General features: G+C 55.8%; 1 protein-coding gene across 1 annotated transcript; it reads left to right on the top strand.

Annotated features, from left to right (window-relative positions):
- Positions 1–1,022: 1,022 nt before the first annotated feature.
- MYH6 (myosin heavy chain 6) lies at positions 1,023–25,476 on the top strand. The gene is made up of 37 exons (XM_061180658.1): positions 1,023–1,223; positions 2,406–2,549; positions 2,794–2,950; positions 3,048–3,075; positions 3,362–3,473; positions 3,742–3,834; positions 4,771–4,834; positions 5,101–5,199; positions 5,631–5,734; positions 5,820–5,958; positions 7,615–7,883; positions 8,186–8,356; positions 9,560–9,869; positions 10,561–10,631; positions 10,922–11,009; positions 11,100–11,217; positions 11,363–11,486; positions 11,771–11,907; positions 13,176–13,431; positions 13,578–13,820; positions 13,970–14,146; positions 14,432–14,577; positions 14,804–14,894; positions 17,031–17,420; positions 17,771–17,897; positions 17,989–18,107; positions 18,470–18,666; positions 19,212–19,395; positions 19,569–19,734; positions 19,871–19,995; positions 20,902–21,210; positions 21,451–21,654; positions 22,536–22,661; positions 22,753–23,028; positions 24,174–24,269; positions 24,959–25,093; positions 25,453–25,476. Exons 1-37 carry the CDS (start codon positions 1,023–1,025, stop codon positions 25,474–25,476), a joined length of 5,820 nt encoding a protein of 1,939 aa, XP_061036641.1.
- Positions 25,477–25,516: the final 40 nt, after the last annotated feature.

Raw genomic sequence — 25,516 nt, 5'->3', positions numbered from 1 at the left:
ACAGACTGACACTCCTCTGAACCAGGTAAGATGGGGTTTGGGTGGGAGCTCCGTGGCCAGCCCTCAGAGCCCCCAACTTGAGGGGAACGGGGGGTGCAGGTCAGTCGGAGGCCCAAGGGTTCTGCTAAAACTGACTTTCTCCAGCCCTGGGAAGTTTCCACTGACAGAGGGGAGGTTCCAAGGGAAAAACCAGAAACCTCTTTTCTTCTCCTATCTGCATTTCTTTCCCTGCATCTGTCCTCTCCTGCTTTCTGTAACCTCCGTGTGCTTTCTCCATCTTTGTCCCTCCTTGAATGGCGTCCCTCTCTTTGTCCAATTTTATTTTGCCTCTTGGTCTTTGTCAGTACTTGTCACTATCATACTTCTTTGTCTGTCTCTCCTCCTGCCCTTCACGGCTGCGTGTTCTAATTTCCTTGCCTCTCTGTTTCCAACTCGGATTCCACATCCCACTCCTCTCACTTGTACTAGCTCTGCATCCTTTCTTTCCTGTCTCTGCCTCTCATCTGTCCCTGACTGCCCATGTTGGTCTGTCCCACTCGACTGGCTCTCGGTTTAGCCTCCCGGCTTACTTCTCCCCACGGGCCTGCCTCCGTTGTTCCTCATTCTCCTTGTCTGTTCTTCCCTCTGCCTGGCTGTACCTCTGTGGCTCCACCCATGGTCCAGAGTCTCCAGGATTCTCTGTGAAGAGATCGCCAGGTGAGAACCACCCCAATTTCCTCCTGGAAGCCAGGTTGCTGCACCAGGGGCCCCCTGTCTCTCCTCTGAGCAGCTCAGCACCTCGTCTTAGCAAACTCTAGCCAATTCCCCGCCACGCAGACCCCTCACAGATTCTCCTTCAGCTTCACATCAGAGGGCAAGGGAAGCAGAACCTGAGTTGGGGAGGGCGAGACCCAGACCAGGTAGGGAGGTGAGAGTGATAGGACCCAGGTGGTGAGGAGGTGGGGCAGAGAGTCGGGGGGCAGGGGGCAATGCCACCCACTGAGGCCTGGGCCCTCCTGTCTCAGCCGCAGAGGAGGGACAAGATGACCGATGCCCAGATGGCCGATTTTGGGGCGGCAGCCCAGTACCTCCGCAAATCAGAGAAGGAGCGTCTAGAGGCCCAGACCCGGCCTTTCGACATCCGCACTGAGTGCTTCGTGCCGGATGACAAGGAAGAGTTTGTCAAGGCCAAGATCTTGTCCCGGGAAGGAGGCAAGGTCACTGCCGAGACGGAGAATGGCAAGGTGCGTGGGGCACAGCACAGGGTGGTGGGTGCAGGGGTGGAGCCACATGCAGTGGGAGCTGAGGGGCTCTGGAGAAGAGCCAAAGCCAGCGGGGGTGCTGGATGAGCCCCCCTCGAGAAGCCCAGCATCTGAGTGAGAACTGACCTTTCTTGTTAGGTCTGAGCAGGTGTAACAACGTCCCACGCCAGCCCGTTGCCAGAGAGGATGCTAGCAGCCAAAAACCTCAGCTGGTTTCCTCCTCAGAGGGGACTTGTAGATAAAGAGGGTATAGACACAGCATCAAATGAAGCTCCCTTCTCAAACCTGCATCCCTCCACTCTGCCTCAGTTTCCTCCATGAACCAACTCTCCCCAGTCCTCGCCAACCATACCAAGAGCAAACTTTTAACGATGAACACAAAGAGCAGGAACCCTTAAGCTGAACGCTCGGTCCAGGGCTGACAACCGGCACTCAGAAATCCACGGTCCTGGTCCCTCATGCCAGCCACGAGAACTGCCACTGGTCAGCAGCAGTGGCTCAGAACCGTGTGCCTCACAGACATGCTGGCTGACTGTTGCGTCCCATTGAGGTGTGTAATAACAGGCCACAACCTCTGGGGACTTTGACCCTGAACCCAACTCTGCCACTAGCAGCCACCATGCTGGCAAATCATTTAGTTATTCGATCCACAGCTTTCTCCACTGTAAAAAATGCTGGAATACCTACTTGCAGGATCTCATGATGTCAGGGCACGGCAAACTGACCAGTGGCGATCAAACCATTTGACAGTGACCAATGAAGAGTGTAGGGTAGATGGGTGAGATGTTTTTCCAGTAGTGCCAAGGTTTGCCCTGAGCAATTGATGCCCTCAAGTACTGCCCCCAGGAGTCAGGGTAAGGTGTGTGTGCACAAGTCAGAGAGTGGCCAGCCCTAGACAATTAAGCAGGGACTGAAAGGTGATGCTCATGGGCACAGGGTCTGGGGAACTGGCAAGACACAAGGACTCTAGGACAGTCCCTAGGAAGGGAGAGACAGTGGGCATGGGGAGCTATGGGCCAGGGACCAGGCACTGGTGAGAGAAGAGCTAGGGGAACGAGACCAGGTCACAGCCTGTATTCTGGGAGGAGGTAAGTGGGCGATGCTGGCAAGGGTCCTGGTGGGAGCGTGGTCACCCCTGTCCTACTGCCCCTACCCCGTCCCCAGGTGGTGACCGTGAAGGAGGACCAGGTGTTGCAGCAGAACCCGCCCAAGTTCGACAAGATTGAGGACATGGCCATGCTGACCTTCCTGCACGAGCCTGCGGTGCTTTTCAACCTCAAGGAGCGCTACGCAGCCTGGATGATCTACGTGAGTGTGTCCTGCACACGGCGGGCAGCCTGTCCTGCACAGAGTCCAAAGTAGGCCGGGGCGATTCTCTCACGGGGAGGGGGTTGGAACTCTCCCAAAGGGCTCTCTGCCCCCATCCCATCCCTGGTCAGCTGCAGGAAGAGAGGAGCCAGCTGGGCCGACCAGGGACTCCTCTGCCTGTCACCACTGCCCAACCCAGGCTCTCCCTTCCAACTTCTCGTGACTGCCCTATCTCCCGCTTCAGACCTACTCGGGCCTCTTCTGCGTCACCGTCAACCCCTACAAGTGGCTGCCGGTGTACAACGCCGAGGTGGTGGCCGCCTACCGGGGCAAGAAGAGGAGCGAGGCACCGCCCCATATCTTCTCCATCTCCGACAACGCCTACCAGTACATGCTGACAGGTGGGCCGGCTGCTCTGACCTGCACCCCCTCAGCCACACACCCATGGACCTGGGCCCTCAGCCCTGACCCCATTGCCTCTGCTCTTTTCTCTTCCAGATCGGGAGAACCAGTCAATCCTCATCACGTGAGCAAACACCATCCACCCACAGAGGGCCGTGGGCTGGGGGGGACCCAGGCTGATTCCTGGGAGTGATGGGGTGGGGAGGAAAGGTTTAAGGAGGAGACTGCAAGGAACTGGGCTCTCCGAGGAGTGCCGGAGTGACCTACAGTGCTGGGCAGACTCTGCAGGGAGCTGGGCCCCGGGGGGAGGAGATTAGATGGCTGGGACTCTGAGAGAGGAGGGTGCAGTGCTGAACTTCGAATGGAGGACGGTGGGAATCTGGGTTCTGATGGGTCCCTGTTGCCCCCAGCGGAGAATCTGGGGCAGGGAAGACTGTGAACACGAAACGTGTCATCCAGTACTTTGCCAGCATCGCAGCCATAGGTGACCGTGGCAAGAAGGACAACGTCAATGCAACGAAGGTGCCGGGTGGGCCACGGGCTCGGCAGAGGGGGACTGCGGGGCGGGCTGACCAGGTGACCCTTAGCCCTGCCCTGGGAAACAGTGTGGACTGCATCCCTGAGCCCAGTGCTCAAGACCTACGTGGCAGGGGACACACACTCTGAGGTCTGAATATGACCCCTTGGAGCTGCAGACCCACCAGCAGTCCATCCAGCCACACCCCCGTCCTCCCCACCACCACCTGGAGGTGGACTGGAGATGCAGCCCTGCGCTTTGCTCCCTCTGCAGGGCACCCTGGAGGACCAGATCATCCAGGCCAACCCCGCCCTGGAGGCCTTCGGCAATGCCAAGACCGTCAGGAACGACAACTCCTCCCGCTTCGTGAGTGCACCTGACCACTGCCAACTGGCCTCATGCGGCCTCAACAAAAAAAGGGGGGTGCAGTTTTGCCAACAGTCACCCCACCTGGTTGATTGTCCTGCATTTGGTTTTGGGATATCAAATAACACACACACCCACACACACACACACACACACGCACGCACGCACTCCAAACCCTCCCCACTCAGCCTGGCCCCCGAGTGCTGGGAACTCAAGAAAAGAGACCCAGAGCCACCACAGCTGTTCCAGAGCCAAGTAACAGGGCTGATTTGGGTCACATTCTAGATTTTCCTTATGACTGTTTCCAAAGCTCTTCCACACTGGAAGTGGGAAGAGAGCATGGGCGTTGGAGCCAATTCCCCAGCATTCCATCTGCCCAGCAAGTCCCCACACCTCTCTGAGCCCCAGTTCCTTCATCAGTGAGACAGAGGTAGTAGTATCTACCTTGCCGGTTATTGGGAGGATTACAAGAGATCATATCAGAGGTACAAACAGGACACATTCTATCAGTGCTCATTCCTGTGTCATTTCTTTCTTTTTTTAAAAAATATTTATTTATTTATTTATTTGGCTGAGCTGGGTCTTTAGTTGCAGCACATGGGATCTTCACTGTGGCATGCGGGACCTTTAGTTGCGGCGTGCAGGATCTATTGATAGTTCCCTGACCAGGGATTGAACCTGGGCCCCCTGCATTGGGAGAGCAGAGTCCTAACAGCTGGACTGGTCCCCCTCCTGTGTCGTTTCTGCTCAGAGATCCCTGGGTGGCATGTGGGGATGGGCATCCTCTTCCCTGTTTTACTGATACTAAACTGGGATTCCAAAGAAGTTATTTACATTTCCAGAACCATCCAGGGCATTCTGGGTTGCGTTGAGGTCCAGGATCTCCATGCGTCTCTTCCGGCCAGTTCTCTCACTCTTTGTCCCATCTGCCCCCAGGGGAAATTCATCAGGATCCACTTTGGAGCCACTGGAAAGTTGGCTTCTGCAGACATAGAAACCTGTGAGTACGTGGGGAGCCCTGCCCATGCCTCCGGGTCCTCCACCTCTGCCTTCATTCCCGTTGGATGCCCCACCTCAACATTTCCCCTCCATCTTCTGTCTCTGTCTACATTTGCCTCTTGGCTTTAGAATTCTTTTTCCTTTAAACCATATCTTTCCCCTGGCTCTCTCCACTTGCCGTGAGAGCCCTTCTCCCCTGACCTCCACCCTTTTGCTGGCTTGGCTCTTTCCCTCCTTACCTGCCTTCCTCCCCTCTCCTCACTTCAGATCTCCTGGAGAAGTCCCGGGTGATCTTCCAGCTGAAGGCTGAGAGGAACTATCACATCTTCTACCAGATCCTGTCCAACAAGAAGCCAGAGCTGCTGGGTGAGCCCAGCCTGATGCCCCTGCTGCCCCCAGCGCCCTCCACAAGCCGGCCTGTGCAGGGCAGATCCCTCCTCCTCCTCACCCGCCCCGCCAGCCTGCTCACCCCTCCTCCTTCCATCTGCCCATTGCCTTTCTCTTCCTCCCTCACCTTGGACTCCCCTGTGTCAATTCTTGCCTCCCTTTCCACCCTTCCTTGTTGCTTTACTCCTTTTCCTCTGCATTTGCCTCCCCTTCTCCCACCTGTCATTCACCCACCATCCTCCCACCCTGGGTCCTCGCCGCCCACTTTTCCTTTTCTTCTGGCTCCTCCGCTCGGTCCTTGCTGACGGTCCTCCTCTCTACCTACTCCCGCTCTTCCCTTCTCCCCACCCCTCCCCTCACCGTGCCCCCTCCCACCCCCTTGTCCCCTGCCCTGTCCCTCGCCTGGACAGACATGCTGCTGGTCACCAACAACCCCTACGACTACGCCTTCGTGTCTCAGGGGGAGGTGTCCGTGGCCTCCATCGACGACTCTGAGGAGCTGGTGGCCACGGATGTGAGTGAGGAGGCAGTGGGAGGGCTCCCGGGGCTGCTGGGCCACCCGCCCCGCCACCCACTCTGCCTCTCTCGCCCTGCCCCAGAGCGCCTTCGACGTGCTGGGCTTCACTCCTGAGGAGAAAGCCGGCGTCTACAAGCTGACGGGCGCCATCATGCACTATGGAAACATGAAGTTCAAGCAGAAGCAGCGGGAGGAGCAGGCCGAGCCCGACGGCACTGAAGGTTGGATGACAGGAGAGCAGGCGCTGAGAAGGCCTGAGGGGATGGGTGTCTGCCCGTCATGCACAGACAGTCCTCTGGGAGCGTGGTCTCCCATTCTGTGTCCAAAAGGGGTGCCTTTCAACGATTTTTTTTTTTTGGCTGCATTGTGTCTTCGTTGCTGCGCGGGCTCTCTCTAGTTGCGGTGAGCAGGGACTACTCTTCATTGCGGTGCGCAGGCTTCTCATTGCGGTGACTTCTCTTGTTGCGGAGCACGGGCTCTAAGAGCGCGGGCTTCAGTAGTTGTGGCACGTGGGCTCAGTAGTTGTGGCTCGCAGGCTTAGTTGCTCCGCGACATGTGGGATCTTCTCAGACCAGGAATTGAACCCGTGTCCCCTGCATTGGCAGGCGGATTCTTAACCACTGCGCCACCAGGGATGTGCCCCTTTCGATGATTTTTAAGGAGTTACGTTCACAGTAGCGATGTTAGGCCCACGATAGAGAAAGTGGGAAGAAACCAGGAATAGGAGAAGCAGGTGGTTGAAAGGCTGTGCTTTCTCCCAGGGGTGGGCTCAGCCCCACCCCCAGTCCACCTGGCCCAGGCTCCAGGCTTTCTTCTCCATTAGAACCTAGCCAGATGCTACCCTCCATCCCAGACAGGCTGGCTCCCAGAGGACCTGAGGCTTGTGGGTGGGTGAAGGCAGGGACATGGGAGAAGTGGGCAGACAGGGCGGCGCCTCTCAATCTCACTAACTTCTCAACCCAGCTGCACAGAGCAGAAGTGAATTGGGGAGATTTCCTTCTGCACCCAAGACACCCCCAAGCCCAGGAAAGCACAGGACTGATCTCTGCACATCCCCATCACTAATGCAGTGTGTATGTGAGGGATGCCCTGGCCTTGGGTGAGCCCCTCGCAGGCTCCGTGCCATGTTCTGTTTGGGAGGCAGGACGCCAAGGGTCAGGACACAGCTCAGGGCATTGGCACATCACTGGGCCTCAGTTTCCCCCTCAGTGGAATGGAGCAAAAGCCCTTCCTAGCTCCCTCTAAGGCTATCTGGAGAATCCTTTGAGAAGGAGATGTGAAGGTGTGAACAGGGCTGGACAAACGCCCAAGAACGTTCCTCTTGGCCCACCTTCAAGGACCCCTTCTCTATGTCTGTTCAGATCAAATGTCAAGCCTCAGTTTCACAATAGCATGTCGCCAGTTATCACAAAACTCTTGAAATTAAACCAAATAAATTCCTTCTAAATAGAGATCATATGTTGGATGGCACATTTGGAGAGCTGGGGATTGGGGGAGGGTGACCAACATGCTGTTAGGAACCTTGATTTCCCAGCCAGTCAAATTGGCCAACACATAGATTCAGGGTAGAGCATGCCCAGTCCTGGGCTAGATCCTGGGATTGGGGACAAAGGAGGAAAGAAGCAGAGGACATCATCAGCCACAGTCCCTGCCCTGGAGAGATGAAGGGATGCAGTGTGGCAGGAGGTCCCGGGGTGAGGGAGGGGCCTGGGCTCCAGCCTGACTCGGGCACACACTGGCTGTGTCACCACTGCAAGCCTTGTGCCCTTCAGGCTTCTATTTGCAACTCTTTAACGAGAGAGGTAGGACCTGATGGTCCTGGGCAGGGAAAGAGGGTCTGCTGGAAGTGCTTGCTTATCCCTTTCCTTCTCCACCAGATGCCGATAAGTCCGCCTACCTCATGGGGCTGAACTCAGCCGACCTGCTCAAGGGGCTGTGCCACCCTCGGGTGAAGGTGGGCAACGAGTACGTCACCAAGGGGCAGAACGTCCAGCAGGTGTACTACTCCATCGGGGCGCTGGCCAAGGCCGTGTACGAGAAGATGTTCAACTGGATGGTGACGCGGATCAACGCCACCCTGGAGACCAGGCAGCCGCGCCAGTACTTCATAGGCGTCCTGGACATTGCCGGCTTCGAGATCTTCGATGTGAGTGGGGAGCCCCGGGGCCGGGAGAACAGTAACTCACTGGTTCGCACAGGCAGCCACCGCTGGCTGAGCCGGCTACAGGCCAGGCGCGGGGACGGCGGTGGGCTCCGCAGTGGTGGAGACGGTCGTGTGTCTTCAGGGGGCTCTCCCTCCCCGCCCTGACAGGGGAGGGGAGGGACCGGCTGCGCCCCTTGCCGGGCTGGATGCAGCCCTGGGCCCACCCCATGGGCCACGGACAGCTGCCCGCCTGACCCGGTCTCCTCCCCCACCCCCCCCACCCCCCCCACCCCCCCGCTCTGTAGTTCAACAGCTTTGAGCAGCTCTGCATCAACTTCACCAACGAGAAGCTGCAGCAGTTCTTCAACCACCACATGTTCGTGCTGGAGCAGGAGGAGTACAAGAAGGAGGGCATCGAGTGGGAGTTCATCGACTTCGGCATGGACCTGCAGGCCTGCATCGACCTCATCGAGAAGGTGCTGCTTCAGCCCCTCCACCCGGGTCCCCTTCACCCGCCATCCCAGACAAAGTGGCAGCCCTGTCCCTCTACACCCAGGAAACTAGTCCCCAGAATCCCAAGCCCCCTTCCAGGCCCTGCTTTCACACACTGTGACATCACAAGCATACACAGGTCCAGCCCTTCCTTCTCTCCCCAGCACCTAAGACCTTGTCCTGTCTGGTGGACACCTCCCAGGGTCTTAAGAGGGGGATGTAGTGAAGGAGAGGGCTCCTGGCCCCTCTGACACCCCGTGAGAAGCATCATTCGTGGAAAGAAACTAGGCTGAAACTAGACATGTTGGCTTCCCATCCTCTCCCTGTTGGCTGAGGATAAGCCCGTCTTCAGCTCCTCTTATATATGGAGGTTCCTCAGAGGAGACAGGACGGAGCTGGTGGGAGGCTCCCAGTGCTGACTTGCTCCCAGGGCTCCATTGCTGATGGAGGCCAGAGGCCGCAGCAACTGCCCCTCCCCCAGCCCAGCCACGGCCAGTCAGAAGACAGGGCCTTCCCCACAAGCTTTGCGTAGTTATCCGGGGTGCTGCTCTTCCAGAGGCCTCAGATTTCCCTGAAATTGTATGTAAAAGTGTGTGTGGACTGGTGGTGGGCGAGGTGTATATGCAAGTGTGTGTGTGTACGTGCATTTTTCTGGGGAGGGAGTCTTTGGATTCGCCAAATTCTCAGTAGGATCCCTGTCCCAGGAAAAGTCAAGAGCTGCTACACTTTCTGAAGTGCAGGACATTGTGCAGAACCTGGATCCCTCTAACCGTTCCTTGAACGATTGTTACCCGCCATATAGGCACGAGTCTGGCCTGCCCTGTAGTCTGGCGCCTCTGACACACTTCTGTCCCAGCCTTCACCCTGCGCTGGGGCAGGGAGCCATTCAGGAAGAAGGGGCTGTTCTGTGAGCCCTGGGGGACCGGGGGCTGGGGATTGGAAGTACAGGGCTCTTCTCTGGGTCCACTGGGGCAGAAAGAGGTTACATTGGCCAGATCTGAATGTATTCGGATTTAGGTTAACTCCAGGAATATTGGCTTCCTGTATCGGGACACGAGGTACCAGCTCGGGCTCTCTGTGGCCTGCCTGCTACACTGGGCTGCAGTCTCTCCTCTGTCGGGGTATGGGACTCTGCAAGCCTGGGAGTGAACTCAGAGATGCTCTCCCCCTCCCCACCCCGCCATCAGCCCATGGGCATCATGTCTATCCTGGAGGAGGAGTGCATGTTCCCCAAGGCCACTGACATGACCTTCAAGGCCAAGCTGTACGACAACCACCTGGGCAAGTCCAACAACTTCCAGAAGCCGCGTAACATCAAGGGGAAGCCGGAAGCCCACTTCTCCCTGATCCACTACGCTGGCACCGTGGACTACAACATCATAGGCTGGCTGGAGAAGAACAAAGACCCGCTCAACGAGACGGTAGTGGGCTTGTACCAGAAGTCCTCCCTCAAGCTCATGGCCACACTCTTCTCCTCGTATGCCTCCGCTGATGTCGGTAAGAGGGCAGCCCTGCACTGCCAGAGCAGTTCTAGAGGTGCAAGGGGCCAGGATCCCGCTGCTTCAAAGCACACAACTCTAAAGGCAGGAGGGAGCCTGTGAGCCACGGGAGGGGGTCAGGAGATCCCACAGCGGCCCATCTCTACCCCTTGTGTGGAAGTGCCATTTTCCCCTTTGGGTTATGGACGTTGTTGTACATGCTGTGCATCTCTTCAGGACTCTGAGCAACTGAAGATCAGTGAGGGTGGCAAGCACATCACTGCAGCAGGCCTGGCATGGAGCCGTGCCTGCAGGAGGTCACAGTAAATGTTGAGAGGATCACTAAACATACAGTAGAACAAACGCGCCTTCAGTTCAGAGAAGGAAGAGAAAGGGTGTGAATTGAAACGATGAGGGTAAAGTCCAAGAAGAAAAGTAGAAAGTGGAAAGATGTAAGCATGGGCCGGGGTTAGAAGGGAATGGGAGGAGAAAGCACTGATGTTATTTCAATGCTTGCTTTGTGCCAAGCACTGGAAAGGCACGCTCCATGCTTGATCTTTTCTAATCTTCTTCTCCTCCTCATGAGAAAACTGAGACTTAGAGAATAACTTGCCCAAAGTCACACATCTAGTAAGCAGCAGAGCCTTGCCCCTACCCGAGGGCTCCTCCATTTTCAAGCCCTTGTTTATCATTCCTTCTCTTGTTATTAGGGGACAGCAGTAAAGGCAAAGGAGGCAAGAAAAAGGGCTCATCATTTCAGACAGTATCGGCCCTCCACCGGGTAAGAAGGGCCCAGAGACGCCAAGAGACTTGTGGTGGGCAGGCCCAGCCCAGAGCATTTTGTCTGCACCACCCTAACCTGATGCTCTGAGTTTGGAGAGGAAAGAAGCTAGAGTTACGTGGTCGTTTTTGGCATGTAAATTCTATACAAGCCTGAACTCACATCATAAATTCTGTATCAGCTCCCTATCCCTTTGAGGGTTCTGGTGACAGGTTGTCTGGGTCCCAGGGCTCAGGGACCAAAGGGATGGTCCCTGTGGCTCCTGACCTCCAACTCTCATCCACCCCCAGGAGAATCTGAACAAGCTGATGACCAACCTGAGGACCACCCACCCTCACTTTGTGCGCTGCATCATCCCCAATGAACGGAAGGCTCCCGGTGAGCAATGCACAAGGGTCTAGTCTGGAGAGGGCACTTGGCATCCACTTGCCCTAAGGCTGACCCCCTCCCTCTCCCTTCCTGCCACAGGGGTGATGGACAACCCCCTGGTCATGCACCAGCTGCGCTGCAATGGCGTGCTGGAGGGCATCCGCATCTGCAGGAAGGGCTTCCCCAACCGCATCCTCTACGGGGACTTCCGGCAGAGGTGGGTACCAGGGCCCCCCAGGGCTCAGGGAACAGGGGGAGCGTGGGCAGCCTTGGGTGGGAAGCGAGTCTTCAGGTGGCCTCAGATTCTGTGGGCAGAGCAGATCAGTGCAGAACATGGGTAACTACGGGCACCTCCCTCCCAGGTACCGCATCCTGAACCCGGCAGCCATCCCCGAGGGCCAGTTCATTGACAGCAGGAAAGGGACAGAGAAGCTGCTGGGCTCCCTGGACATTGACCACAACCAGTACAAGTTCGGCCACACCAAGGTGAGTCTAGAGCCCCGTAGGGTGGCGTTGCAGGATGTGCGACCATGCTGAGTGGACCAGCTGGGAGTTTGGAAGGCAGACCCCTAATTCCTGGTTACCCGTATCAACCAAGGGCTGGAACTCAGGCTTCCTTTCTGTCTTGTTTTTCACATTTCACTCCCAGGTCTAGGATGTGTGGGTAACAGGGCCCTGGGAGGCTGAGCCAGGGTCTCCGACACTCTCCCTCCACCCTGGCTACCCTTCTCTGAGACTGTGGCCCCCTTGGCTCTACCCCTCACCCCCAGGTGTTCTTCAAGGCGGGGCTGCTGGGGCTGCTGGAGGAGATGCGGGACGAGAGGCTGAGCCGCATCATCACCCGCATCCAGGCACAAGCCCGGGGTCAGCTCATGCGCATTGAGTTCAAGAAGATCCTGGAGCGCAGGTGAGGCTGGAGGGAAAGAGAGAGGCACTCCTAGAGATGTAAGAGGCAGACAAGCAGAGCCAAGTGGCGCAGGTCAGGAGACCTAAATTCAAATCCTGGCTCCACCACTTACTAGCTAGCCTGGGCAAGTGACTTTGCCACTCTGGGTCTCATTTTGAATTCTTTAAAAAAGAAAATTCCCCTTAGGGAAATACAAATTAAGACTCCAATGAGATACCATTTTAAAACACTAGATTGACAAAAATCAAGAAGTCTGACCCACTGCTTATGGATGTGTAAATGTGTGCAATCTCTTTGGAAAACAATGTATCATTTTCTTTTAAAGTTGAACAGTTACATACCTTTCCACTCCTGAGTGCATTCCCACAGAGAAACTCCTGCATGTGTTCAACATGAGACAAAAAAGAATCTTTATAGTAGCATTGGTCAAAATAGCAAAGATCTGGAAACAACTTGAATTTTCATCCACAGGAGAATGGGTGAATAGTAGTATACTCATTCAGGGCAATATTATAAAGCAATGAAAAAAGAGGAAACTAAAACTACATGGTACAATATGTTTGAACCTTAAGAGCATATTGCTGAGTAAACAAAAGCAAGTCACAGAAGGATACCTATTGTGTGATGCAATTTTTTTTTGATGCAATTTTTATAAAGCTCAGAAATAATTTTAAAAATAGCATATTGTTAAAAGATGCATACATATATGGTTAAAGTATTTTTTGAAAAAGTTAGGAAACAAAAAACACTAGATTCAAGGTAGTGGCTGCTTCTGGTGGAAGGACCAGGAAAGGGGATGGGGTGGAGCCCACAGGTAGAATCAATGATGGCAATGCTCTAGTTCTTGTTTGGGTGATGAGTTCATGGACAGTCATTTTGTTTCATGCTTCATAACTTACACATATATTATAGATATTCCTAAATGGAAAATATCATATTTTTAACATGCTTGAGGTTCTTATGAGATTAGAAACACCAAACACAGTAGACATTCTACAAGTGGTAGCTTCCATAGCTACTAATACTCCAGTAAGGAAGATATAAACTGCCCTTTTGTTGAACTGATCAATTAATAAATATTTATGGAGCAACTCCATGTTCAGTGTAGTTACGCTGAGGTGGGGTTGCCTATCAAGGACAAGACGGGGTTCCTGCCCTCAGGTGCCTACAAACTTGCTTAGATGTGCTGGGAGCCGAGTGCTGCTGGCCCCATGATTGCGAAGTGCTCTTTTACAGTGCCCTTCCCTGCCCCCATGTTTCTTTGCCAGGGATGCCCTGCTGGTAATCCAGTGGAACATTCGGGCCTTCATGGGGGTCAAGAACTGGCCCTGGATGAAGCTCTACTTCAAGATCAAACCGCTGCTGAAGAGCGCAGAGACAGAGAAGGAGATGGCCACCATGAAGGAGGAGTTTGGGCGCCTAAAAGAGACACTGGAGAAGTCGGAGGCTCGGCGCAAGGAGTTGGAGGAGAAGATGGTGTCCCTGCTGCAGGAGAAGAACGACCTGCAGCTCCAAGTGCAGGCGGTGAGACCATTTCTCCTCTCCCCTCCCCTGGATTATAGCCCGTCTCATCACCAGGAACTATGAGTCTTGGAGCTCCGGCTCTCTTTAAGACCCTGGATCTCTCCTCTCTTTCATCACCATCTCTCCTCTCTGTCCTCTTCTCCCAGGAACAAGACAACCTCAACGATGCGGAAGAGCGCTGCGACCAGCTGATCAAGAACAAGATCCAGCTGGAGGCCAAGGTGAAGGAGATGACCGAGAGGCTGGAGGACGAGGAGGAGATGAACGCCGAGCTCACGGCCAAGAAGCGCAAGCTGGAAGACGAGTGCTCTGAGCTCAAGAGGGACATTGATGACCTGGAGCTGACACTGGCAAAGGTGGAGAAGGAGAAGCACGCAACAGAGAACAAGGTGAGGGCAGCTCCCTCTGGCTCCAGCCCAAGTCTCCTCAGGATTCCCAGACCTGAGTGTGGCCCTGGTCCTTGGCATTGGAGGTCTCCACAGATGTCACCAGGTTTGTGACCTTTGACCCTAAAGGGGATGGGGTTCTTGGTCAACAGGTGAAGAACCTGACAGAGGAGATGGCTGGGCTGGACGAGATCATTGCCAAGCTGACCAAGGAGAAGAAAGCTCTGCAAGAGGCCCACCAACAGGCCCTGGATGACCTTCAGGCTGAGGAGGACAAGGTCAACACCCTGACCAAGTCTAAGGTCAAGTTGGAGCAGCAGGTGGATGATGTGAGTAGCAACAACCATGCTCCATCCCTCTCAGGTTGGGATTTTTCAGGCAACACCAATGGCCAAGGGGTTCCCAATCCCTAGAACTCACTTCCATGACCCCTGGGTCCCTTTTCTTTCTGCAGTTCCTCACTAGGCTGGGTCTCTAATCCTTCATGCTTGCAGGGCTAACTCTGCTGGTTTGACTTCCAATCCCATTGGACTTTGGGTTTAGAAGGGAGCAGAAGAGGATGCACTGTGGATCTCAGGTTTCCTACATCCTTTTCATTTTCTTTTCTCCACCAGCTGGAGGGATCCCTGGAGCAGGAGAAGAAGGTGCGCATGGACCTGGAGCGAGCAAAGCGGAAGCTGGAGGGAGACCTGAAGCTGACCCAGGAGAGCAACATGGACCTAGAGAACGACAAGCTGCAGCTGGAAGAAAAGCTCAAGAAGTAGGAGGCTGCGGCAGCCAGGAAGGGCTACTGAGGGTGTCTGGCCTGAGGGTTAGAGTGCAAGGTGCTGCAGCACCTCTGGCCAAGGCTGCTCTGGGCACACGGCCCCCGCCCCCCACCTTCACCCTCGGGGCCAGGGGGAGGGGACTGATCCTCGCATGCCGAGGCAGAAGGAGAGGATGGGCACAGAGAAAGGAAAACCACCTGTCACCCTCTTCTCCTCCAGGAAGGAGTTTGACGTTAATCAGCTGAACAGTAAGATTGAGGATGAGCAGGCACTGGCCCTTCAGCTGCAGAAGAAACTGAAGGAGAACCAGGTGAAGTTCTTCTGGGTGGAGCCACCTGGGAGCTCAATGGCACTGAGGCAGCTGAGGCTGCAGGAGCTGCTTAGGGTTCTAGACAGTATCTAGAACTCCAAGCCGCCCGGAGGCCCCAACAGCCCTGACTTACAGGCACTTGGGAACGTCAGCCTTCCCCCATTAGAGCAATAATGTCTTATTTCAGCAGGGCTATTTGGGGGAGAGGGTGGGGATCATACTTACTAAAAGGGCTTCTCTCGCTGAGCTATGCGCCACCTCGTGGGTTTTCTGCTCTGGGACAATTGGTAGGGCTCCGTTCTCCTCTAACCCTTACTTTTGGTGCTTCTCCCCGCTTCATGGGGGTGAGAACGGCCTTCGTGGAGCACCTTCCCATGGGAAGCTCTGTTCTTATTCTTCCCAGGTATTTACCCTAGCCACTAACTCAGGCTGGATCCCCACAGAGCACCGTGATATGGAGTCAACTCCTGCCAACTTGAGCAAGTCACTCCCTCCTCCTGAGCCTCAGATTCTCCTCTCATCTGTAAAATGGGACTAATGACCCCTGCCTTGCAGAGGACCAGAAGAGATATTGTATAGGAACCCACTTTGTCAACCAGGAGGCGACATATATATGTCATTTTAATATAGCTCAGGCTAGAGAAGTGAGCCAGCCACTTGCAAGAAGATGTTCTTTTGTCTTTCCCATGGCTTTCTCATCCCTCTGCAGGAGGAGATTGAATTAACAGCCAGAGTCTCCCTTGCCTTTAATGCACCCTGAATTTTAATGTGCTTTTAGTCCCGTGTTTGTCAGAAGAGCCCTGGAAGCAAGGAAGGCAGGTACTCTCATTCCCATTTCATAGCTGCAGAAGCTATACGGCCACATCTGGACATAGTGACCCCAAGGCCACAGGGACTCAGCTATTTATCCTCTCATTTTCTTATGAGACCACTAGTGGAGAGAGCTGATCTCCCCTCAGCATTCAGGGTCGATGGCCCAGGGTACAAGTGACACATGAACACAATTCCCCTCCTCTGGGGGCTGCTCAGGGGCTGGTCTGCCTTCAGTGATACTCTTCCCTCCCATCTTCTTGGGTGCCCCTTCTGGGTTTTAGCCCAAATATTAGGACGTCCCCAGGTTCTCCTACCCTGTTCTGGTCAACCTCTTTGACTGTTGAACCTAGAACAACTGTGCTGTTATCCTCACCAGGTCTTGGCAATGGGCTGTGGCTCCTCCTTCTTCCTGCCCAAGCTCTTGCACTCAGTCCCCATTCTCCATCCTGGGAGCAGGGGTATGGTGGGCCTCTCTCTCCTGCTCCCAGGACCCACACACACACATTCCATCAACACCATCCATAACCACAGATGAAGGGATCCCACCAATCCTCCCCTTTGCTCCTGGCTAGTCAGACAACAGATCAAAATGGTAAATGGGACATTCTCCCAATTTAGTCAGGCCAAGGCTAAGGCCAGAAAATAATGAGGTAGGGACATGATACAGAGGAGGGCACCCTGCTAGCACTCACCTGGCCTGGAAGGGAACAATTAAGCTGGAACCCAGCCCTGGGCATAAATAAAGTAAGCCCTGGAGAGTGAGGAATATGGTTGATTAGACTTTGTGGTTAATTTGGAAGATTACAAAAGTTTTTGATTATTTTGAGGCATATTGTTGCAAATATTTGTAAAATACAAGCACCAGCTTTCCCGCCTTATCATTAGCAGAGCAGAGCCTAATGAATCTGTGGAATCTTTGAGACCCAGGACCTCACGGGATCTCAAGATCCCTCTCTGAACACAGATTCTCAGGAATCAGGGCTGCAGATGCTCAGACTGGGTCTGAAATGCCCCTCCAGGAAATGCCTTGAAGGTTTGGCTTCAACCAAATTCCCACTGATGGTCTGTGTATTATAGGATGTTTGGCAGCCTCCCTGGCCCCTGCCCACTAGATGCCAGTAGCAACATCCCTTCCCCAAGTCATGACAATCAAAAATGTCTACAGACCTTGTTGACAGTCCCCTGGGGCACAGAATGTCCCCTGGTGAGAACCACTGCTCTGCAGGACCTGGGTGCTTTGGCCAGGAGCCTTCTAGAGCCCTGGGGAGGGGGCTCTGATGGAGGGGTCAGGCGGTGGGTCTGAGCCCCCTATACCCTGCCCAGGCACGCATCGAGGAGCTGGAGGAGGAGCTGGAGGCCGAGCGCACTGCCCGGGCCAAGGTGGAGAAGCTGCGCTCAGACCTGTCCCGGGAGCTGGAGGAGATCAGTGAGCGGCTGGAGGAGGCCGGCGGGGCCACGTCCGTGCAGATCGAGATGAACAAGAAGCGCGAGGCTGAGTTTCAGAAGATGAGGCGGGACCTGGAGGAGGCCACGCTGCAGCACGAGGCCACGGCAGCCGCCCTGCGCAAGAAGCACGCAGACAGCGTGGCCGAGCTGGGCGAGCAGATCGACAACCTGCAGCGCGTGAAGCAGAAGCTGGAGAAGGAGAAGAGCGAGTTCAAGCTGGAGCTGGACGATGTCACCTCCAACATGGAGCAGATCATCAAGGCCAAGGTGGGCCGTGCTCTCCTCTCCTCGCCCTCTCCTCCCTCACAGCCTCGCAGTGCGCCTTCCTTCCACTTCCTCTCTGCCAGCGCTCTTATTCTCACTCCCTTCATCACCCTCTGGTCTCTCTCCCCCTCTCCCTTGCACCTGCCTTGCCCTCCACCTGTGTCTCCATCTCCTCACCATCTCTCCCTTCTTTAATTCATGCAGCCTCTCCAGATTGTGCCCCTCCAGCCCCGCCCCATTTCACCCCCCACCCCCTGCCTCTGTGCTCTCCCCAACCTTGGCCCTCCCCTCCTTCCTCCAGTCAACCCAGCCCCTCCCACATTCACCTTTCTCTTGTCCCTTACCGCCTGAAGGCAAACCTGGAGAAGGTGTCCCGGACACTGGAAGACCAGGCCAACGAGTACCGCGCGAAGCTAGAAGAGGCCCAGCGCTCCCTCAATGACTTCTCCACCCAGCGAGCCAAGCTGCAGACGGAGAACGGTGGGTGCCCCTAACCAGCCCTGCACCTGCCTCACGGAAGAGCATCAGTTGCCCCCTTCCATGGCCCACAAACCCTTGTTCCCACCTGCAGGTGAGCTGTCCCGGCAACTGGAGGAAAAGGAGGCGCTGATCTCCCAGCTGACCCGAGGGAAGCTCTCCTACACCCAGCAGCTGGAGGACCTCAAGAGGCAGCTGGAGGAGGAGGGCAAGGTGAGGCCCGGCTACGGGGCAGCGGACAGGATTGATGGCAGCCCTGGGGCAACCAACCTCAGAAATGGAGCCTGGAAGCTGCAGAGAGGCCTCTGTAATGAAAAAACCTCCAGGCCAGGTTCTTCTACTCTTCAGCTAAGCCACACCCGAACATCACTGAGTGCATCCTTTCTTATTTGGAAGGGATGGGCAAACTGGGAAGGTACCTTAAGGTGTTGAGATTCCACACCAGCCCTCACCCTGAAGGAGGCCGGGGCTTGGTTGAAGTTCATAGATATGAAAAGGATCTGGAGAATGGGGAGAGGGCCTTCCCTCCCACCTTCCCAGACGCTGAACCCACCTGCCGGTGCTGCCTCTCCCAGGCGAAGAACGCCCTGGCCCACGCGCTGCAGTCAGCCCGGCACGACTGTGACCTGCTGCGGGAGCAGTACGAGGAGGAGACGGAGGCCAAGGCCGAGCTGCAGCGCGTCCTGTCCAAGGCCAACTCGGAGGTGGCCCAGTGGAGGACCAAGTATGAGACGGACGCCATCCAGAGGACCGAGGAGCTGGAGGAGGCCAAGTGAGTCCTGGGGAGCCCCCCACCCTGCTTCTAAGAGAGGAAGGCTCAAGAGGACCTGGGTAGAGACAGGCAGAGTGGGCATGGGAGGCAGATTTGAGGTGGAAGAGAGGAGGTGGGGAGAAACGTGGTGGGCAATACAGGTGCTTGCGAGGGAGCTGGGATCCTGCGCTCTGAGTGAACCCTGGCTGGCCCTGACTCACTTCCTGTGACGGGCGAGCTTTTGGCCCGGGTTATACCTGATGCTCACGTATAAGACGAGCAAAAAGCTTGTTGGTCAGAGGAGCTACCGCCGATCAGCCTGGGTGGGGAGAGGTGAGGGCTGCCACCCTGATGCCGCTCCCCGTAGGGAAGAGCCTCTGTTCTAGGCACCCGAAGCCCTGGCTCCCTGGAGGCTGGGGTTCCAGGGCCTGAAGGGCTGCTCAGTGTCCCAAGGAGCTGTGTGGAAGGGCCGGGCCCTCCTCATCTGGCAGTTCAGGGAGGGGAGGTCCCAAGGCCCCGCTGTTCCCGGGTAGAGTGACACACATACACCCAACCGCCCCGGGCAGGAAGAAGCTGGCCCAGAGGCTGCAGGAGGCGGAGGAGGCCGTCGAGGCAGTCAACGCCAAGTGCTCCTCGCTGGAGAAGACCAAGCACCGGCTGCAGAATGAGATCGAAGACCTGATGGTGGACGTGGAGCGCTCCAACGCGGCCGCCGCGGCTCTGGACAAGAAGCAGAGGAACTTCGACAAGGTGGGCCCAGCCTGGGGGCTCGCAGCCAGGGGCCAGAGCAGGCGGGCAGGCGGGAGTCGGGAACGTCCTCCCGGGAGGCAGAGGCTGGGAGGAGGCTGAGCCCAGGACAGGGGCCTGGGCGCCCCTGGGGGTGGGGCTGGGGCTGCCCGGTGAGCCGCGTCGCGTCCCCGCAGATCCTGGCCGAGTGGAAGCAGAAGTACGAGGAGTCGCAGTCGGAGCTGGAGTCCTCGCAGAAGGAGGCGCGCTCCCTCAGCACCGAGCTCTTCAAGCTCAAGAACGCCTACGAGGAGTCCCTGGAGCACCTGGAGACCTTCAAGCGGGAGAACAAGAACCTGCAGGGTGCGGGCCCAGGCCGGGGGCGGGGCCGGGGGCGGGGGCAGGGAGGGTCCGCACGTGGCGCCACCCAGCGGCTGCTAGAGGCGTGCCCCCCGTTGGACCACGGCTGCCCCAGCTGAGCGGCCCGCCCCTCCCACAGAGGAGATCTCCGACCTGACCGAGCAGCTGGGCTCCAGTGGAAAGACAATCCACGAGCTGGAGAAGGTCCGCAAGCAGCTGGAGGCCGAGAAGCTGGAGCTGCAGTCGGCTCTGGAGGAGGCCGAGGTGAGGGCCTGGCTCTGCCTGCACCCCTGCCTCCGACCCTCTCCTACCCACCCCTGCCCTCCTGTCTCTGACTCCACACTCTCCCTCACCTGGGGGTGACGCTGACCCAAGACAAAATCTATCAGTTCCTTATTCTTAGTCCAAGGTCATATACCCACTACCCATGACTACCTCCAAAGCCAAGGTCTGTGCAAAGGAAAATGCCACACACAGCTTGATCATAGGTTTGTTTCCCACTGGGTTTATAAAGTTGAAACCTGGCCATCATAACAGCCCCTCAGACAGGGGGTGGGAGCATGGGCTCCAGAGTCAAACAGACTTGAGTTTGAAACTTGGCTTCAGGACCACCACTTGGTCACTGGGCAAGTTCCTTAACCTATCTGTACCTCGGTTTTCTCATCTGTAAAATGGCATCAGTTGTACATACCTCATAAGATTTTACACATGACTATTATGAAGATTAAACGAGGTAACGTGCCTAAGCGCGTAATATATATTAGCTATTGTTACTGTTCATTTGTAAGAACCTAGCGATAACCCTGAGATTTGGGGCTTCTAACTTTTTTCACTACAGGGTGAGGGACCTGGGAAACAAAGAGAAATGTTTGAATATGTGGTTGTAAAAATCCTTCCCTTTTCTATGATATTTTAGATGGGTCAGGATCATGCAGTGTTGGTGCTGGAGGGTCTTGACAGTTGTGAGCTCAGAACCCTTTCCTTGACAGAGGAAACAGAGGGTATCCAGCACTTCCTCCCCCAGAGCACCCGGATGGCCTGGGATGCAGGTCCCCCCTCCCCATCGCTTCTCAGCTCTTCCCCTCCTGGCTGACACCTTGCATCCTCCCAGCCTCCCTCCCCAATGTACCCTGTGCCCTGACTGTCTACTTCGGTCCCTCTCCCCTCCAGGCCTCCCTGGAGCACGAGGAGGGCAAGATCCTCCGGGCCCAGCTGGAGTTTAACCAGATCAAGGCAGAGATGGAGCGGAAGCTGGCAGAGAAGGACGAGGAGATGGAGCAGGCGAAGCGCAACCACCTGCGGGTGGTGGACTCCCTGCAGACCTCCCTGGACGCGGAGACGCGCAGCCGCAACGAGGCCCTGAGGGTGAAGAAGAAGATGGAGGGCGACCTCAACGAGATGGAGATCCAGCTCAGCCACGCCAACCGCGTGGCCGCTGAGGCCCAGAAGCAAGTCAAGAGCCTCCAGAGCTTGCTGAAGGTACACGGTGACTCTTGGGAGCAGGAAGTCACCTCACCCAGGGAGGGGTGGTGGCCGAGTTGGGTGGTGGTGTCCCATCACAGCACCAGATCCCTCCTGCCCCGGGGCCGTCGCAGACACCCCCCACAGGTCCCACCTGAGCCACCGCCAGGGGCTCTCCACAGCATCCAGTTCAGCTGACGGCCTTCTGATGGGCCAGAGCCCAGCTCCCTCTCTCACGCCCACTCTCCTGATGCGCAGGACACCCAGATCCAGCTGGATGACGCGGTCCGTGCCAACGATGACCTGAAGGAGAACATCGCCATCGTGGAGCGGCGCAACAACCTGCTGCAGGCCGAGCTGGAGGAGCTGCGGGCCGTGGTGGAGCAGACGGAGCGGTCCCGGAAGCTGGCCGAGCAGGAGCTGATCGAGACCAGCGAGCGGGTGCAGCTGCTGCACTCCCAGGTGAGAGGCCAGGAGAAACCCGCCGAGCAGCAGAGCCAGGACATCTAGCAATGTTCTGAATCAGATGCCCTGAGAAAGCATACGTCCAACCTGGATCATAAATCATTTCATCTCTTGGACCAGCTCGCCTCTGTTAGTCAGGGCTGTGGAACCACAACCTTGAGAAAGGGGTCTACACTTAAAAGCTAAGAGCGTCCTGGTTGATTGGTGGTGCCTGGCAAAAATCACAAATCTGGGAGTCGTGGAATGCGTGCTGTGATGTGACATCCTACATCTAGAAGACAGCCAGCCTCAGCTTGCTGTATTAAAATGGGACTTTTGGAGTTGAAAGAAGCACAACTGCGTCTACTTGCAAACCCAGTTCTCCACAGAACACCATTTTTCTGCAATCCCATACACACTGTTTTCAGCTATACTCAGTAATGAGTTTTTATGTCCATCTTACTGCACTGCCCTGTGGAGTTTTGTTCCATAATCTAGTACATATGGGAATGACATCACCCACTGATGTGGTCCTCTCTTCCTTGCCCCACTCTTTCTATAACTATAATCACTTCCAGGATACAGTCCCTTTAAACAAGTTTTTCCCATTTTCCTCGGAATATTTTCATACTCCTGCACAGACATGTTACTACAGAGCTCAGGAGTAGAACTACAGACCCTTTCCTGCTTGAAGTCTTTCTTCAGAGCTGAGTCCCTTTAGATATAATGTCTAGAATATATCAATTTTCATAGGAAAAGAGAAAGCAGGTGCAAAACAAGGAAAATACTAAAAGCAAGACATGTTTTTTTTAAAATGACCAGTTCTAATTTTCTCTGGATAGAAGTGTAGAATCAGGCAGCAAAGCATACGTTCAATAGTTTTCTTTACCTTTATCTAGAACACCAGCCTCATCAACCAGAAGAAGAAGATGGAGGCGGACCTGTCCCAGCTTCAGAGTGAAGTGGAGGAGGCAGTGCAGGAGTGCAGGAACGCCGAGGAGAAGGCCAAGAAGGCCATCACGGACGTGAGTCCCCCCGCCCCCCCTGCCTGCTCCAAGATAAGCTTTCCTTTGGCTTGAAGACTTCGACCACGTGTCACCTGTCTCCCGTGCACAGGCCGCCATGATGGCGGAGGAGCTGAAGAAGGAGCAGGACACCAGCGCGCACCTGGAGCGCATGAAGAAGAACATGGAGCAGACCATCAAGGACCTGCAGCACCGGCTGGACGAGGCCGAGCAGATCGCCCTCAAGGGCGGCAAGAAGCAGCTGCAGAAGCTGGAGGCCCGGGTGCGGGAGCTGGAGAATGAGCTGGAAGCCGAGCAGAAGCGCAACGCAGAGTCGATCAAGGGCATGAGGAAGAGTGAGCGCCGCATCAAGGAGCTCACCTACCAGGTGCGGGCGGCTGCTCTGGGGCCGGGCCCTTAGGAGTGGACGCGAAAGCGCAGCCCTCGCCCCACCTCCTGACCCACACAGGCCCCGCGCAGAGCCACCCGGCCCTCCTGCCACCTGCTCCTTGAGAAGCTGTCTTGAGATTAATTTTCTTTCACAATCTCTGGAGACAGTTTGGCTTGAGTCCATGAATTTTTCTAGCGAAGGGAGAATCTACTTCTACTTCTTGAAAGCTCTTTGAACCAGCATTTCCCCAGTTTTTTAATAACCTGAAGTGCTACCATGAAGGCTTCAGAACAGTCCAAGCAATCTTTCCACCAGTCTCAGAGGCAGGGGCATTGTGTGGCATTTTAGTGATAAAAGTCAGGGATGGGAAAAGACTCAGATCTTCCATGGAACTTCTGGGACAACAAACAGAAGGCCTTAGAGAAAGAAATCCCAAAACGTTCTAAGCCCTCCACCTGTATAGCTCAGAGCTTATGCCCTTGAGCTGGTATTTTCACAGTGTGCCTGGGCAGGAGAGACAGAGAAAGGGGGTATTGGTCCATTTGACAGCTGGATATGAGAGGCACAGGAAAGAGATACAGATGTAGAACTTCAGGTGTATTGTGGGCATAAGTGGCAATAGCATCCTAGCACATGCAATGATCAGGAATGATCACGCGACATTGGAGCCACTGATCCTGGTGCCCGATACCTGACCCAGTACAATGTATATTGGGCTATGATAGATTAGAATGATCTGGTTTATGATAATCCCTTCTTTCTGCTTTCCTCATTAGTCCTCTCTGGTCACTCCAGAACCACTGGCCAAGAGCACCTCTGGTGCTCCAGATTAGAGCTGGAACAGCCCTGACGTCTCCATATTATCAGATGAAGAAATCCCGTTTGGTTCCGAGCCCCTCCTCCCATTTCTCACCTTAGGGCCACAGCCCTCCTTGCTTTTTAGATCCTGGACTGAGGACCTTGCCGTGCCCTTTGACCTATAAGTAGTGTCAGAGATGAAGTTTCCCCACCAGCTCTCTGACCTGGCCTGTTGGAGGGAGGAGCAGCTAAGGCGTGAGGAGAAGATGGGGTGGTGAGGGAGGGAAAGGTAATCGCTCTCGCTCCTCCCCCAACACTGGCTTCTCCCGCGCATATGCCCCCAGACGGAGGAAGACAGGAAGAACCTGCTGCGGCTGCAGGACCTGGTGGACAAGCTGCAGCTGAAGGTCAAGGCCTACAAGCGCCAGGCCGAGGAGGCGGTGAGTTCATGGTTTCCTCCACACACCCCTCCTATGTGTCAGAACCAGCAAGTGTCCACCCCAGTGTGAGGCCTGGATGGAGGGTTTGCTATTCACTTTAACTCTCAAACTCAGAGCTGTGTCAGGCACTCTAAGTTCATAAGAGCAAAGCTTATTCCACCCAGGACCTGCCCACAAGCTGCTTGTAATCCGTATACCGGTAAGCCCAAGAGAAGGCAGTGCAGCTGCTAATGCAGGTCAGGGGGCCAGCCAGTGCTGAAGGCTGGACGGTGGCAGGAGAACTGGGCCTGGAAGAGGACCTGAGCAGGCATAGCACAGTGGGGAGGACATCCGGGTGAGCACAGAAGTGTGGATGTGACATGCTGATGAGCACACCTGTGCAGGAACCCCTGGCGGTCCAGGAGCATCTGTCAGAGTCACAGTTGGACAGGTGCGGTGAAGCTGGATTCTGAGGGCAGGGAGACCAGGCAGCGTGGGATTCCTCTTGGGCAGTGAGTGGCTGGGAGTCTGAGTGCTGGACAAGTTTGAGGAGGGGGCCAAACCAGGAGCAGGACACCCTTGGCAAGGTTGTTGCAGGAACACGGCTGAGGGGTAAGAGCGCTGAGTCCCTGGTCAGGGACAGGGAGTCCCCCAGACTAGGAGGCTGGGCCCCCTCTCGCCTCATCTTCCCGCCCCCCAAACCCCCGCAGGAAGAACAGGCCAACACCAACCTGTCCAAGTTCCGCAAGGTGCAGCACGAGCTGGATGAGGCAGAGGAGCGGGCGGACATCGCCGAGTCCCAGGTCAACAAGCTGCGGGCCAAGAGCCGCGACATCGGCGCCAAGGTGGGTGCCTCCCCAGACCCCGCTACTCACCCCCCTAGCAGCGCGGCCCCAATGTCAGTGCCCTCTTAGTGGGCACTCCTCCCCCTGTATTTGGATAGCCCTGAGGGTCCCACAGCACTCACACCTGAGCATCCCCCCTCCTGCTCAGAGAAGCCCCCCACAGACTGGAACCTCCTTAGAAAGCCCAGTGCCACCCCCCCGAACCACAAGGACCCTAAATGGGACCCCAGGATCCCTGAGGCCTGAACCTCTCCCTACTAAGGGCATCTCCCTTAGACCCCTCAGAGCCCTGGAGATTCCCCCCCACACCCTTCCTCCCTCCCGCCAGCTGCCCCCTCACACCTTTTATTCTTTCTCAGCAAAAAATGCACGATGAGGAGTGACACTGCCTCTGAACCTCGCTCTTGCTGACCTGCAATAAAC

The sequence above is a fragment of the Eubalaena glacialis genome, chromosome 2, assembly GCF_028564815.1.
Source record: "Eubalaena glacialis isolate mEubGla1 chromosome 2, mEubGla1.1.hap2.+ XY, whole genome shotgun sequence".
NCBI lineage: Eukaryota > Metazoa > Chordata > Mammalia > Artiodactyla > Balaenidae > Eubalaena > Eubalaena glacialis.
The sequence above is the reverse complement of the archived record's forward strand: the minus strand, read 5'-3'. Positions and strand labels throughout refer to the sequence as shown.

What these genes read in the sequence shown, in the direction of transcription:
- MYH6 (XM_061180658.1), top strand. Translation starts at nt 1,023, where the DNA reads ATGACCGATGCCCAGATGGCCGATTTTGGGGCGGCAGCCCAGTACCTC. An exon ending in AAGAAGATCCTGGAGCGCAG is followed by an intron (nt 11,908 to 13,175) that starts GTGAGGCTGGAG and finishes TTTCTTTGCCAG; the next exon opens with GGATGCCCTGCTGGTAATCC. An exon ending in AGCACGCAACAGAGAACAAG is followed by an intron (nt 13,821 to 13,969) that starts GTGAGGGCAGCT and finishes CTTGGTCAACAG; the next exon opens with GTGAAGAACCTGACAGAGGA.